The sequence below is a fragment of the Plasmodium brasilianum genome, chromosome 10 (genome assembly GCF_023973825.1).
Source record: "Plasmodium brasilianum strain Bolivian I chromosome 10, whole genome shotgun sequence".
In the NCBI taxonomy this organism is placed as follows: Eukaryota; Apicomplexa; class Aconoidasida; order Haemosporida; family Plasmodiidae; genus Plasmodium; species Plasmodium brasilianum.
In genome coordinates this window covers 20,811-34,449 of record NC_090123.1, presented here as the reverse complement: position 1 = coordinate 34,449, position 13,639 = coordinate 20,811, and the positions used below count along the sequence as shown (strand labels likewise).

The 13,639-nt window shown below is 19.1% G+C and overlaps 2 protein-coding genes across 2 annotated transcripts; both read left to right on the top strand.

The window, feature by feature from the left end:
- Window positions 1-1,837: 1,837 nt before the first annotated feature.
- MKS88_003073 (fam-l protein) lies at window positions 1,838-2,795 on the top strand (the record flags this gene model as incomplete). The annotated part of the gene is made up of 2 exons (XM_067216134.1): window positions 1,838-1,924; window positions 2,055-2,795. The coding sequence occupies 2 exons, from the start codon at window positions 1,838-1,840 to the stop codon at window positions 2,793-2,795; spliced, it is 828 nt and encodes a 275-aa protein (XP_067072812.1).
- Window positions 2,796-7,593: 4,798 nt separating this feature from the next.
- Window positions 7,594-9,384, top strand: MKS88_003072 (PIR protein; the record flags this gene model as incomplete). Its single annotated transcript, XM_067216133.1, has 3 exons — window positions 7,594-7,611; window positions 7,758-9,158; window positions 9,328-9,384. 3 exons carry the CDS (start codon window positions 7,594-7,596, stop codon window positions 9,382-9,384), a joined length of 1,476 nt encoding a protein of 491 aa, XP_067072811.1.
- Window positions 9,385-13,639: the final 4,255 nt, after the last annotated feature.

The window sequence follows — 13,639 nt, the reverse complement described above, 5'->3', positions numbered from 1 at the left end:
TTTTTATTTTTTTTGTAAATATGAATGTTTGAATGTTTTTTATATGTAATATAATTTTATTCTTTCACCTGAATTAATTATTATAGCTTAATATATATATTTCTGTTTATATAAAATTTTCAATGAAAAATATATATTTATGCATTAAAATTAATATGTAACATTACAATTAATGATATTTTATTGAATTCATTTGTTAATTTATATTTTAACTGTAAATATTGCTGCTTTATATTTTTTACTATTTTCTAGTATAATATTACTATTTATTCCGGTCATTAGGAAAGTGATTTATTATTTTAAAATTTATGATAAACTTGCCTTATTTTATACATAATGAAAGGAAGGGAAGATTTTTATTGTATGTGTATATTTATTTATTTTTTGAACTTTAAAATGCTATTTTAATTTTCATGGTTTTTCTTTGTTCTTAATTTTTTAATTTATTCGCTGGAAAATTAATATTTATTTAAAAGAAAAATAAAATAAATTTTTATTTAGGATTTTTTCAGAAATATTTTTGGAATACCATGATTTTATGATTATCATTATCTTCTCAACATCAATTATGTAGCAGTAATAATTGAATAAATCATTTTTGTGGTTATAAATATTATTAAAAAGAAGCATTTTTATTTAATTGTATTTATTGTTTAATATTTATGTGTATTATTATTTTTCTGGCAATATATGTTTGTAAGTGGTGAAACAAAAACTACTCTAATAGCTCTAAATTTATCAGGATAATAGTTAAAAATATATATTGGTAAATAATATGGTTAAACGTCCTTATTTCTAATGTACATATAGTAACTTGTATATTAATCTCATAAATAAATTTTAAAAATTTGGTATATTTTAAAATTATGATAGTTCTCTGAAGCATTCAACTGCTAATTTTAGAGTGTCCTTTTTTTTTTTTTTTTTTTTTTCTAATGTATTAATATTCTTCATATATATATATTGGTGAAAATGTAAAAATATTAAGGAAATTCATTTAAAACATTTCCATTTAGAATTTATGCTACATATTAAATTAAATTATAAATTAAGCGTTCTAAAATATAACATAAATATGAAAAATAAGTATTTATTTACATCTTAAATATATATATTTTTTTATAGATTTAATAAAACATTATAAATTGAATTTTGTAAATATATTGTAAACCTTGACCTAAAGTACCTGTTTATGTAGCAAGTAAAAAATGTGTTATACTTCACAAAACAAAAAAAGTTGTATAAATTATTGACTACTTCATTAATTATTAGAATTATTGTATAATTGTAATAACTAATATTTTATAAAATAGATAACATGTTATTTCAAAGTGTAATAACATAAGAAATAGAATTAACAATGGGAAAACGTCAATAAAATTAGAAATTATTTTCCTAATATGTAAAATGTTGCAAATAGATCTATATTCTATACGTTTTATGCTGTAAATGAAATAATCATTTATAAACATTATTATATCATATATATTTTTACTTTGAAAAGATACTATAAGAAAATTTTCTAATTGTTGGACTATATTAAATATCAAACTTATATATTTTGAATAATTATGAATGAATTAAAATTATAGTATTTTATTTAAAATTATTTTGTTATTCATAACATAAATATTAAAATTTTATAATATATTATATGGTATTTTATTCTGCTGCGTATTGCAAAATGCATTGTAGATATACATATGTAATTATATATGTATCAAGAAATAATAAACAAAAATTGAAAATATATATGTAGTATTATTTTTGATTGAATATATAATACATTATCATATATATAATTCTTTTTAAATATATTAAAACTTTAGATATATATATGATGGAACAAAAAATTACGTTACTGTTTATTAAAATTTCAACGTTTATACTTTTAATTTGGATATGTCATTTTTACAATGACACGGTATGTTAACACTATTCATATACATTTGCATTACTTATATTGTTATTGTTTGTTTTTCTTAATGTTTTTTGTAGGATGAGAATATTTTTGCATTTGAATAAGAAATATTTACTTTTTTCTTTTTTTTTAGAGCCTTTTTATTAAAAGTTTGGATGAAAAATGTAATATTCATCGAATATTAAATAAAGAAAATTATCGATTATTAGGAGAATATAAACGGAATAAGGGTTCATGTCTTGCATATATTAACGAAGAAATACCAAATAATGTAGTGAGAAAAAAAAAATATATATCTAAAAATAAAAAAGGAACAAAGGGAAAACGCAAACAATTATTTAGGAGTTCGTTATATATGGAGGAATTAGGTAAAACTGTTAAGAAGAATAAATGTGTTATACCTAAAACAAAAAAATATTTTGATTTTGAAAAAAAAATATTTAAAAAACTTGAATATAAAGATTACATTAAAAACATAAATCCATTTGAAAATAAGGAATATAAAAAATTAGCACGTAAAAAACGCAGAATAAGAATTGCTTTACTTTTGTTATTTTTCTTGGTATTGATTGTGCCCGTATTAGATATTTCATTAGAGACATTTACAGGTGGTGGTTTGTTGGGTTTATTAAGCCTGGTATACCCAAAGACAATTACAGGAGGTCAAAGTGATCAGGTAGAGGGAATTTTGGCTACATTTTTAAGAACAGGTGGATGGAGTTCAATAGAAATAATATTTAAATCACCTATTTTGATTTATTGCGTACCCTTCCTTATATTTGTTGTTGTATTTATATTAGGGATGGTTTATTACTATAATAAAGTTATAAAATATGAGAACATTAAGTTCATAAAAAGATTAAATAAGAGGTAATATGTGTTTTTCTGTAAGGATGAACATAACATATATAGTCATATAGTCAGTGATATACTAAACAACCATAAAAATACTACTTATATTTAATAAGTACAGCTAAATATATCGGGTTTTTATTGAGAAGCAATAAATAATTATTTTCTTAGTTTTTGTGTTAATTTTAACTTTTGACTGTTTGAATATTCTTCAATTTTTATTTTAAGGAACGACTTAAGCTTAATCAAATATCTTGTCTCCATATACACATCTATGTGTCAAAATAGATTTCGTGAATAATATCTATATATTTGCGTTAAAATTAATATATAATAGAATAATTCATGTAATTTAATTGGAATGTAACACATTTTATTTGACTAATTTTTATTTTTTTCTGATCAATACTAAAAAGATTATTTGTTTAGGTTCTTTAAAAAAAAGTATTATTATAGTAATGTTAGCAATAAATGTGATGTTTTTGCATTCATTGTGTGTATATAAATGATCTGGATTATATTAATACATATAAAAAAATTTTTTTACCCAAAAAGAATGTTAATATTTATTCTATTAAATATATTTTATGTGTAATATTTTATATAATTTACCAAATGTAAAAGTCTTTTTAAAGGACGTAATTTTTTGCATAGTCTAAATATGTAATTATAGATATATCATGAATTATTGTACTTTTTAATTATGGATTATTTATAAATGCTTACAAACTTTGAGATTCTAAATCAGTACAATTAAAGGAAATTTTTAAGCTAACTATTAAATTATTTGTTTACATAATAGTATTGCTTACTCAATGTTTCACAATTTACATGAGTATATATTATATTGAAAATTCATTTAAATAATCTATATATTTTATATATTATTTATATCATTAAAAGATTATATTATTGTGCATAAATTAAGTAAATATTAATGTATAATTTGTTGGATTTTTTTCTAAATAAAATTTATTTTGGATTAAATAATGGAATGTTTATATATCCTTTCCTGATAAGATAAGTGCTATTATTTTCGTATTTTACTAATATTTACATTAGATATAATGAATTATTTAAATCATGGATTTTGACAAAATTATCGAATTGAAAACACTAGAAGTCTTATTTTATGAATTATATATATTACTTGTTTTGTTTTATACAATTTTTTTTATTATAAATTTGGGTTCTACTACTTTATAACCTAATTATAATAGTTGTTGGACACTTACTTTATTATATAATAAACAAAGATATTAGCTAATAGGAATTAAAAGAAATATTTAAATGTGATTATTAATTTAACTATTTTTAAGATGTTTTAATTTTTTATTAATTTTTATTTATATGCTAAATTTTTATATGTCCTGATACTATATATTAAATGAATTAGCTAATTGATAACTATCTTGGAATATTTTCCTTCGTTTAATTATAATTTCGTTTATTTTGTAATATAATGAATGCGAAACTTGATATATGAATATATTTTAAATGTAATTAGTATTAGGATAAATATTTAGTGAAATATTTTTGGATGACTATTACTGGCTATATATACTTTTAAAGTATTAGTAGAAACATATGTATATTAAGGATATTCTAGAAAATAATATATTAATAAATGTTATATAGTGATAGATTTTATGCTTTATGTTTATACAGTATGTATCTGTACAAATTAATTTATTTTAACACAGCTAATAATTATAATATGCTAGCTTTATTATTATGATTATAATGTGTAAAAATATATATTAAACCTCTAATGAGGGACTTACAATATCACAATAACTAACAGAATACTATAGAAAATATATTTTGTGATATAGGATTATAATGACTATATAAATATAATATATTTATTAAAAGGTGTTAAATCTTTATGTTTCAATGTTATTTTATTTGTTTATCTATTCAACTAATTAAAAGCATGTGATCATAATTTCATGTTCACATCTATTGAATTATATAGTATAATTTTAACAATAAGTGTTGTATTTAATTATTTTCAACATATCAATATATATAGACAAGTAGGTTATACAAAGAATAAATATATATTTAGAAAGAGGAATGGAACTGTTTTATGTGATAAATATATTTCTTTAATAAATTTCACTTATTTCATTAATAAAATTTTTACATGAAACACATTTTAGCATTTATTTAACACATAAATAACTTTTAATTTTTATATATTTTTTAAATTAATATTCCATGAATATACATTCAAACATTATAATTATATATTTAATTATTTATTAAATATAAACGTTATTAAAAATATTACATATAAATTTGTTATTCTTATAAAGAATATCTCATTATATATACTTAAAATAAAAAAAGTCTATTTAATTAATATAGATATCTATTTCTATTATATATATAATTTTTAAAGTAATTAAACTATCAGTAATATTATATTATGTGTTATCAAATTTTATCGACACTTTCGAAAATATTATAAATTTTTGGATTTTTTATAGTTATAGTTTTCATATAGTATATTACAGCTTATTATATAAAAAAATGTAATTTGATTACTAAATATAAAAAGAATATATTTTAAAAATAATCCAAAATATTACAACTTTCATTGAAAAAATAAAATTTTTTTTTATCATTGTCCCCTGGAGCTTACTCCCAATTGGAACATGCAAGACATTGTATAAAGAACATTTTTTAACTAGTATATATTAATAAATTAATTAGTTTAGGGAGAATAATTTATTTATGTATAACACGTTTTACTTAATAAATACAAATATATGAATATTATAAAAAACATTATATATGTAATAATAGTTATATTATGTATCTGAATAATGATTATTAGTAGTATACGTTACATAACAAAGGTTATAAATTTCCTATATTCTAAAAAAAATAGTCTAAAATGTTTCGCGAAAAAATTTTTAAAATAAAACTTAAGGAGAATATCTAACAGTTAAAATAAATAAAATATTTTATTAACATGATGTGACGTTAAAAATATTATTATTCGTTAATTCTGAATAAGTTTATGAATAACTTTACTAAGCAGATTAATCAGAAGAATTGTTAAAAACCCTGTTTAAATTAAATATTTAAGATAAATAAATAAATAAATAAATATATGTAAATTAAATGAAATTCTATTTATAAAAAATATTTAAAATTATTATTTTTTTTCGAGGTACAATTTTATAATTATAATTATATATTTATATTTATTGCAATTTCGTTAAAAAGGGAAAATTAATTTATACATGTATATACTATGAAGGAAATCTATAATAGATAATAAAAAATAAAAATATTACATTTTCGCGGTAAATAAAAGATTAATTTATGTAAAAATAAAATGAGAAAAAAATAAATTAAAATAAAAAAAAGTAAAATATTTCTTTTTAATTTCGAATATTTCAGAATGAAAAGAAAACTGCTTTGTATATATATGAACTATAATAATTATTTATTTATTTTAATGCGTTATATTTTTATTTAACTTGATATTAGCATGCTAAAATTTTCATATTTAATAGAAAGAATTTTTATAATGTTATATTGCAAAGAAACATACTCAAAAACGTAAAAAAATAATCTTTAACATTTTCTTTATTTATAATATAAATTATATTTTAGTACATTTATCATTAAAAAGAAAAAAATTCATGGGAAATTTTAAAGAAAACCTGTTAATTATGTAATATGGTGAGGTTAATTTCATCATTACTTTAGTAACTATATAATATTAAATAGATATTGAAAGATATTTTTCCATATTTAACATTTATTATTCAGATTAATTTAATTTTTTGTTCAGTTAAATATGAAATAATAATTTCATTATAATTAAAAAATTAGAATATTTTTGTCCTTATATTTAAGAAAATTAACAGATATTTTTTTTAATTAGAAATTATTTTAAAAATAATTCATCTCATTGTTTTATTTAAATGTTAATACTTTAGCGTGTGAGAAGAAATGCAGAATGGAAACAGTGAAATGAAAAAAAAAATTAAAATTTGATTTTTTACCTAATATAGACTCTAAAGAAATCAAAAAAATTTTAGTTTTTTACATAGTATACCTACAGAAAAAATAAATTATAATTAAAATAAATATATGCATTTTATATTAATAAATTAAAAATAATTTTTTTTATTTGTTTCCTTTTTTTATTTTTGTAATATTACACTTTCATTAATATATATTTAATAATTTAATATACATTTGGTTAAGGATAATAATGCATGTATGATTTCATTTATCTAACTATAATAAAAGATATAGTTTCAGTGGAAATAGTTTATTCTTGGTAATGGAATAATTACTATAACAAAAAAAAAAAACATTTTGTAATTTCGTTAGATAATTATAGTAGGCTGCAAAAAATTATTTAAAAGTACAAAAGTGCTTGAACAGAAATAAAATAATTCCCCGTTAAATTTTTATATTAAACAAATTATTTCCTACTAAAGAAATATGTTAATTTTAATTTAATATATATATAATGAAGTTGTTTTACATCGCATATTAATTATTTTTCACCACTTATTGTTACATTGCGTCAACACTTAATTTATTTAGGTTCAATTAATTATAATAATGTAATAAAAACGATAAAATTATAATTTACATTATAAAATAAATTAGGTGACATATTTAATTAAGAAATATTGAGATAGATAAAAATACTAAAAAAAGAAAAAAGAGCACTAAACACTTCATTATAATATATATTGTGTTATTTATACATACATTATTATATATGTATAATTTAAATTTTTTAATTTAGGACATCGTAAAATTGAAAGAGAATCATAGAAATGGAAAAAACTACTTATGTATAACTTCATTTTTCATAGAAATAATAATTTTCGCTACTTAATTTATATTCTACTTTTAGCGTAGAAGAATGTGAATATATTCATTCTTTATAATAATTATTTAAGTTATTTGTATAATTAATTTTTCTAAATTCAATTTTCAGGATGAAATATTACAGAAGTTACCTTCAAATGATATATATATAAAATTAATATCTGAGAACAATAAATTAAATAATAATTTCAATTATAATATATTTGATTCGGTAAGAACTAAATATAAAGGTAATTATATTAATCGTGAAAATGTTGCAAGAAATTTAAAAAAAATACCTGAAAAAAATAAATTATGGAACTATAATTGGCGTTGTTTATATTATATATACTGTGTATATGAAGAAATAAGCAAATTCTTTGAAAACAATTCATCAAATACTGATGTAACAGATGTTGTTACTAACATTTTTAATACTCAAACTTCTGTTATCGAGGATTATAGGATATTAAATTGTAGTTATAATTTTGATGACGAAATTTTAAAGGAATTGTATAATAGAAAAAGTGAGAGATATTTGTATGAATATTTTGCATATTATGAGAGTATTAAAAGTAAACATTTTTGTATTTCTGGTGTGATTGATAAATATAAGAAATACTTTAATGCTATTAAAAGTTTCTATAATGGAAAAAGGAGGGAATATTGTGAGAAAAATATATCAAAGTTTCCTAATTATTTTTTGAACTGTGGTAATGAGTTTGATCTAGGAAAAATATTATCTAAATTCGATTTTGAAAATAAGCAAGGTTGTAATGGACTAAAAAGTATTATATATAAAACGACTGAAGATAATCCTGATTCTACGCCAATAAATGAAGAATTCTTGAAGTCAATTTATTTAACTGCATGTTCTACTGTGAGTAATGGGGCATCTTCACCAAATAATGATGGTATGTCATGTAATTTATTCGGAGAAAATGTCAAACAAAGTTTTAGTACGACTGCAGCTGGAAGTGCTGCACTACAAGATATCCATGGAAATGTTTCTTCAGATGTTCAAGTAGCAATATCCAGTACGTATTTAGCAGAAGTTCTATCTGAAAAAAATAGGAAAGAAGTGGGTGATAATAATCAAGGAGAAAAAAATAAAATATCATTTGACGAAATCAAATATAATGAATTTAGATGGAATTTTGGAAGCGGAGCAATGTATTGTCTACGTAACACACGAGAGAATGATAAGAACGGAAAATGTGTATGTTTAGAAGAATTGATAGACGATGGTTTTTTTATAAAAGAAAAAGTTTATACAGGTTACAAATTTACAGCAGGTAAAAAATGTGATCTCCAATATTTAGCAAGAGCAGTTAACACGAAAATAGAATGGAAATCACTGAAATCAATGTCACCAATATTTAAAGATTCAAGAAATTTCCAAGTTGTATATCCTAATAAAGCTACGAATACAGATATTTGTAATACATATGGACAGATATTTTCTAGAAAAGATGAAGAATATAATACATTAAACAACACATTTTTTCGTATGTCTATAGTAGTTGTTTTAGTAATGGGATTAATTTTTGTGTTTTTCCTTTATTACAAAGTAAATAACAAATTGCATTATGTAAAATGAATAAATTATATGTTATCATTTATAAAATATTTTTCTAAAAGTGTGATAAATAAAAAATAATCATATTATAAATGTTTTACGTTTTTCTTTTGTAAATTAGTTTACTCCTTTTGGATCATATGTGGGTAAAATTAGAAAAAGGAAAAAAAGAGATTGAATTAATTACTCTAAATTAAATACGAAAGGATTATCTAGGAGATTCATTAAATATACCTATATTCATTCTGGCGGGAGGCGATTTGCAGGGTAAATCCAGTATATGGAGCTTCATTTAATTAGTGTTATACAGATTATCAAATGATTTAGATTAAAGAAATTAAAAAGCATGCAAAATTGCGATAAATGTACATTTCTATTAAATAGCCATAATTAAGACAAAAAGAAATAATGCGACATAATTAAATTATAGTCATTTTCCTTTTTAACTTTTAATACTTGTTTTTATTTATTTTTTTTATATTTTTTAACAGTATTATTAGATGAATTTATTTATAATTATTTTTTTTTTTAAATTACTATAGTTTTAGCTGACATTGTTATTATTTCTCATATGTAAAAAAATATGTTTTATTTTGTTATTTAGTAATAATTTAAGGCTCTATTATACCATGAATTGTAGTATTATATTTGTAAAATATTTTTATTTATTTTAATTTTACTCATGATATAGTCGAATAAGTTCATTCAATAGTATGTTAAAGCTTCAAATATAAGAAACGTATTGAATTTATATTTAATATAAATATAAATTTGAATTAATAGATATAATGAATAAATTTAGAACAAGTAAATTAGAAAATAAAATAGTACACTTATAAAAATCTCAATATGTAAGCTTGACGTATCTCTTAAAATGATAATTCTTAGATTAATTCATACTTATAAAAAAGGATAAATAGAAGGTTAAAATTAAAGATTAAATTTTCATCCATGTACAAATGCTTTGAATGTCTAACAATATTTATGTATACTTATTTTGTATTATTCTTTTAAGTAAAATAATATTCCATATGGTGAACATTGTTTTTATATATAAAAGATAAAGTTAACGAACATGCTGAACTCTATAAGAAACAAGAATTTTATTAAATATATCCTTAATTAAAGTTGAATATTAAAGATGTTCAAGAAAGGATTAACATTATATATATTAAATATTATATTAATATATTATAAATATAAATAGCAAAATGAACTAAAAAAACTGCTTTATTAAAAATGTTACTATGATTAGTTGTATCAAAAAAAAAAAAAAAAGCAACAAGTAATAAGTATTTTATGTGAAAATTAAATCAAGTATTCTAAAAATTTATATATTACTACTGTTCGTTGCTACCATTGTAAACAGAAATTTAATTAAATTTCCATTGTAAAATATTATATAAATACATTTTTATTATTAAAAAGAAAACTTAATTATATTTTTACATAAAAAATATATATGAAATAAAAAGCCGCGAAAAATAAATATTCCATAGAACGTTTGAGAATTTGAGGGAAATAACATATTATTTTCATTGCAAAATATATAACGTACACTTTTATAATTTATTTCATAATAAAAGTTGTATTCTGCTTTCTTTTGCACATGTTACGTATTAAAATTTTTTTCATGTAAAAAGGTTTGTATAACTCTTTAAAATATATATGCATTAAATATTAAATGCGTTCAAAAAATAATGAACAAATGTTTTTTATAATGTTAACATTTGTACAAAAGTTAAGTGAAAGGATAGTGTACGTATATCACTATTCTCTATTTGATTATATAATTCAAAAGAAATATATTAAATATAATAATTATATATATTTTCATTTTTTTTATAAATTGATTAATTTCTCTCAATTATGAACATATTTAATCAGACGTACGATGATTTACAGTTTTTTTTTTTTTTCTTTTTTTTGATTAGTAATAGCATTTTTATGAGTACTATAAATATGTAATTATTGTCCCCTGTATTACTTATTAATAAAGAGTAAAATCAATAGAATATGAAATAAATTTCTTGCTATAAGTATTTTTTATATTATATGATAATAATTACTATATATATTTAATCCTAAATATACGATTTTATTAGTTTGCGTTTGTATATTATAGTGCATTATGAATATTTTGTAAATTCTTTAATCAGAAAAATTAGTAAATCTTCTATATTTCTAAATTTTTATTACCATCCTTTTATATTTTACATATATGTTCCGTTTTATACTTTTATTTGTACTATTATATAACTATTAATATTTCAGGAAATTTAAGATTCCATTCAACGGTTTTGTGCTTAATTTTTTTTTGCCTTTGCTTTTTGAATTATATTAATATTTCTTAAACTTATGTATTTTTGTCTTTTTAAAAGAAACAAAAATATGGAAATTAAAAGATTTAATACTTTTTATTAAATAACAGTAAATACTGTTTGAATTTATATAAAAGTTATAATATTTTAAAAAATATTGCGCACAAATGCAGTGCTTATTTTAGAAAATCTTTAAAAATATACATAATCTTAGATTTTTTCTAACCATGAATTTTATTAATTTATAACAGTTTATAAAAGTTGTTTTTTTTTTTTAGATATACGCTAATTTACATTATATATGATAAAAAAAATTTTTTTATAGCTATATATCCTTTATAATTTGTTTTTACTTTGATAATAATTAATGCTAACCGTAAAGAGAAACTATGAAAAAAATATCAAAAAAATTATAATTATTATTTGAAACAAATTGAAAGTCTGTATCTAGCTTCTACATATATATTAATATGAATTTTTTAATTTTTAAGATTTCTTTTAGATAAATGAACAAATTTTATTGCTTATAAAATAGATTTTGATTTGATTTAATCCTATGTTATCTTGTTATTCATATAAGCTTTTTCTTTTTCTTTATTTTGAAAACTATTAATAAAAAAGAAAAAGTGACATACCTTTTTTATTAAATAAAGATTTTAAATGTTTTAAACATTTGTATTTTAGTTTTATTCTTATTTTTTTTATATAATAAACCTATTTAGTAATATACTAAGTAAATTTTATGCTTAATTTGAACTTTTAAAAATTTATATGATCTATATTTATAAAAAATCATTTTATCATATTTAATATAAATATATATATCACTACTAGTTATAAAAAGGATTCTATATACATATTTCATATTATAAAATATAGTTAATATTTTTATTAACTAATAAACAACACAATTAAGTATTTATAAAATGAAAGAGAATTTTATGTATCTCGTTAACATTAAAATCCTTGCATTTACCTTTTTAATTTTTATATATATCTATAAAAACAATCTAGTATTATAATAATATTTTAGGTTTTTTTCATTTCTTTTTTTTTTAATATCTTATTTTTAAATATTATATTTTTTTAGTGTTGAAATATATTTCATTGTATATAAAATTTTTTTATAATTTTTTTTTAGGTTAACACTGGTAAAACTTTTTGTAAAAATGATAATATGCATGGATATATACCTTAAAGATCTCATCAATCACTAGAAGAAAAGATAATGGATATTAATTCTACTGAATATATATCAGATAACTGGTGAAATAATAAATTACTATATGAACAGGAAGATATATGTAAAAGTGGCAAAAAAACAGTATCTCAAAAAGAGAAGAATTAAAAGACACTTTATTAAATATGAAGGGAGTGAATAATGGACTTAAGAAAAAGTTCCCTTTTCTTAAAAGAATAGATAAATTCTGTGAAAAACAAATATTCGATTAATTATATTCCATAAATATAATTACGAATTACATAAAAAATAGTAAAAGTAATGCATTTAGAACATGAAGAAAAGTATTTGCAACTTTTACTACACTAATTATAGTTTTATTTACAGAAATATAAGCAGTTTTTATATTATTTGATGTATCTACCTCGGGCGCAGTATTGTGCATCTTAGGTACACATTCTCTTCGAGGACTAATTTCAAAATTAGGAACTGAAAATACAAATAATTTATCAGAGTTAAAAAATGCAACTTTAGGTTCAATATCTGAACCAGCAATAAAAATATGTTCATTATTTTTATTTTTTTGGTCATCATAATTGTATTAGTTATTATTTATACTTTAATGAAAATTGCAAAATATAAAATAATAAAGGAAAATAATTCAAAAATTTATTTTAATTTGTTAATTACTTTTTTAAGAATGACCTTTTATATGTAATAAGGAATTATGTAGTATCTTTAAAATATTATTTGTATAACAAATATACATACTATTAACTAATTCATAAATATCATATTACATATAAACAGTTATTCTGATAAAAAATATAAAAATATTCATGCTATGTCATTAGTTAAATTAATTGTTTTATTTTTAATATTTGTATTTTAATAAATGGTTTGAACATAATGTGATATATTGGTATGATATA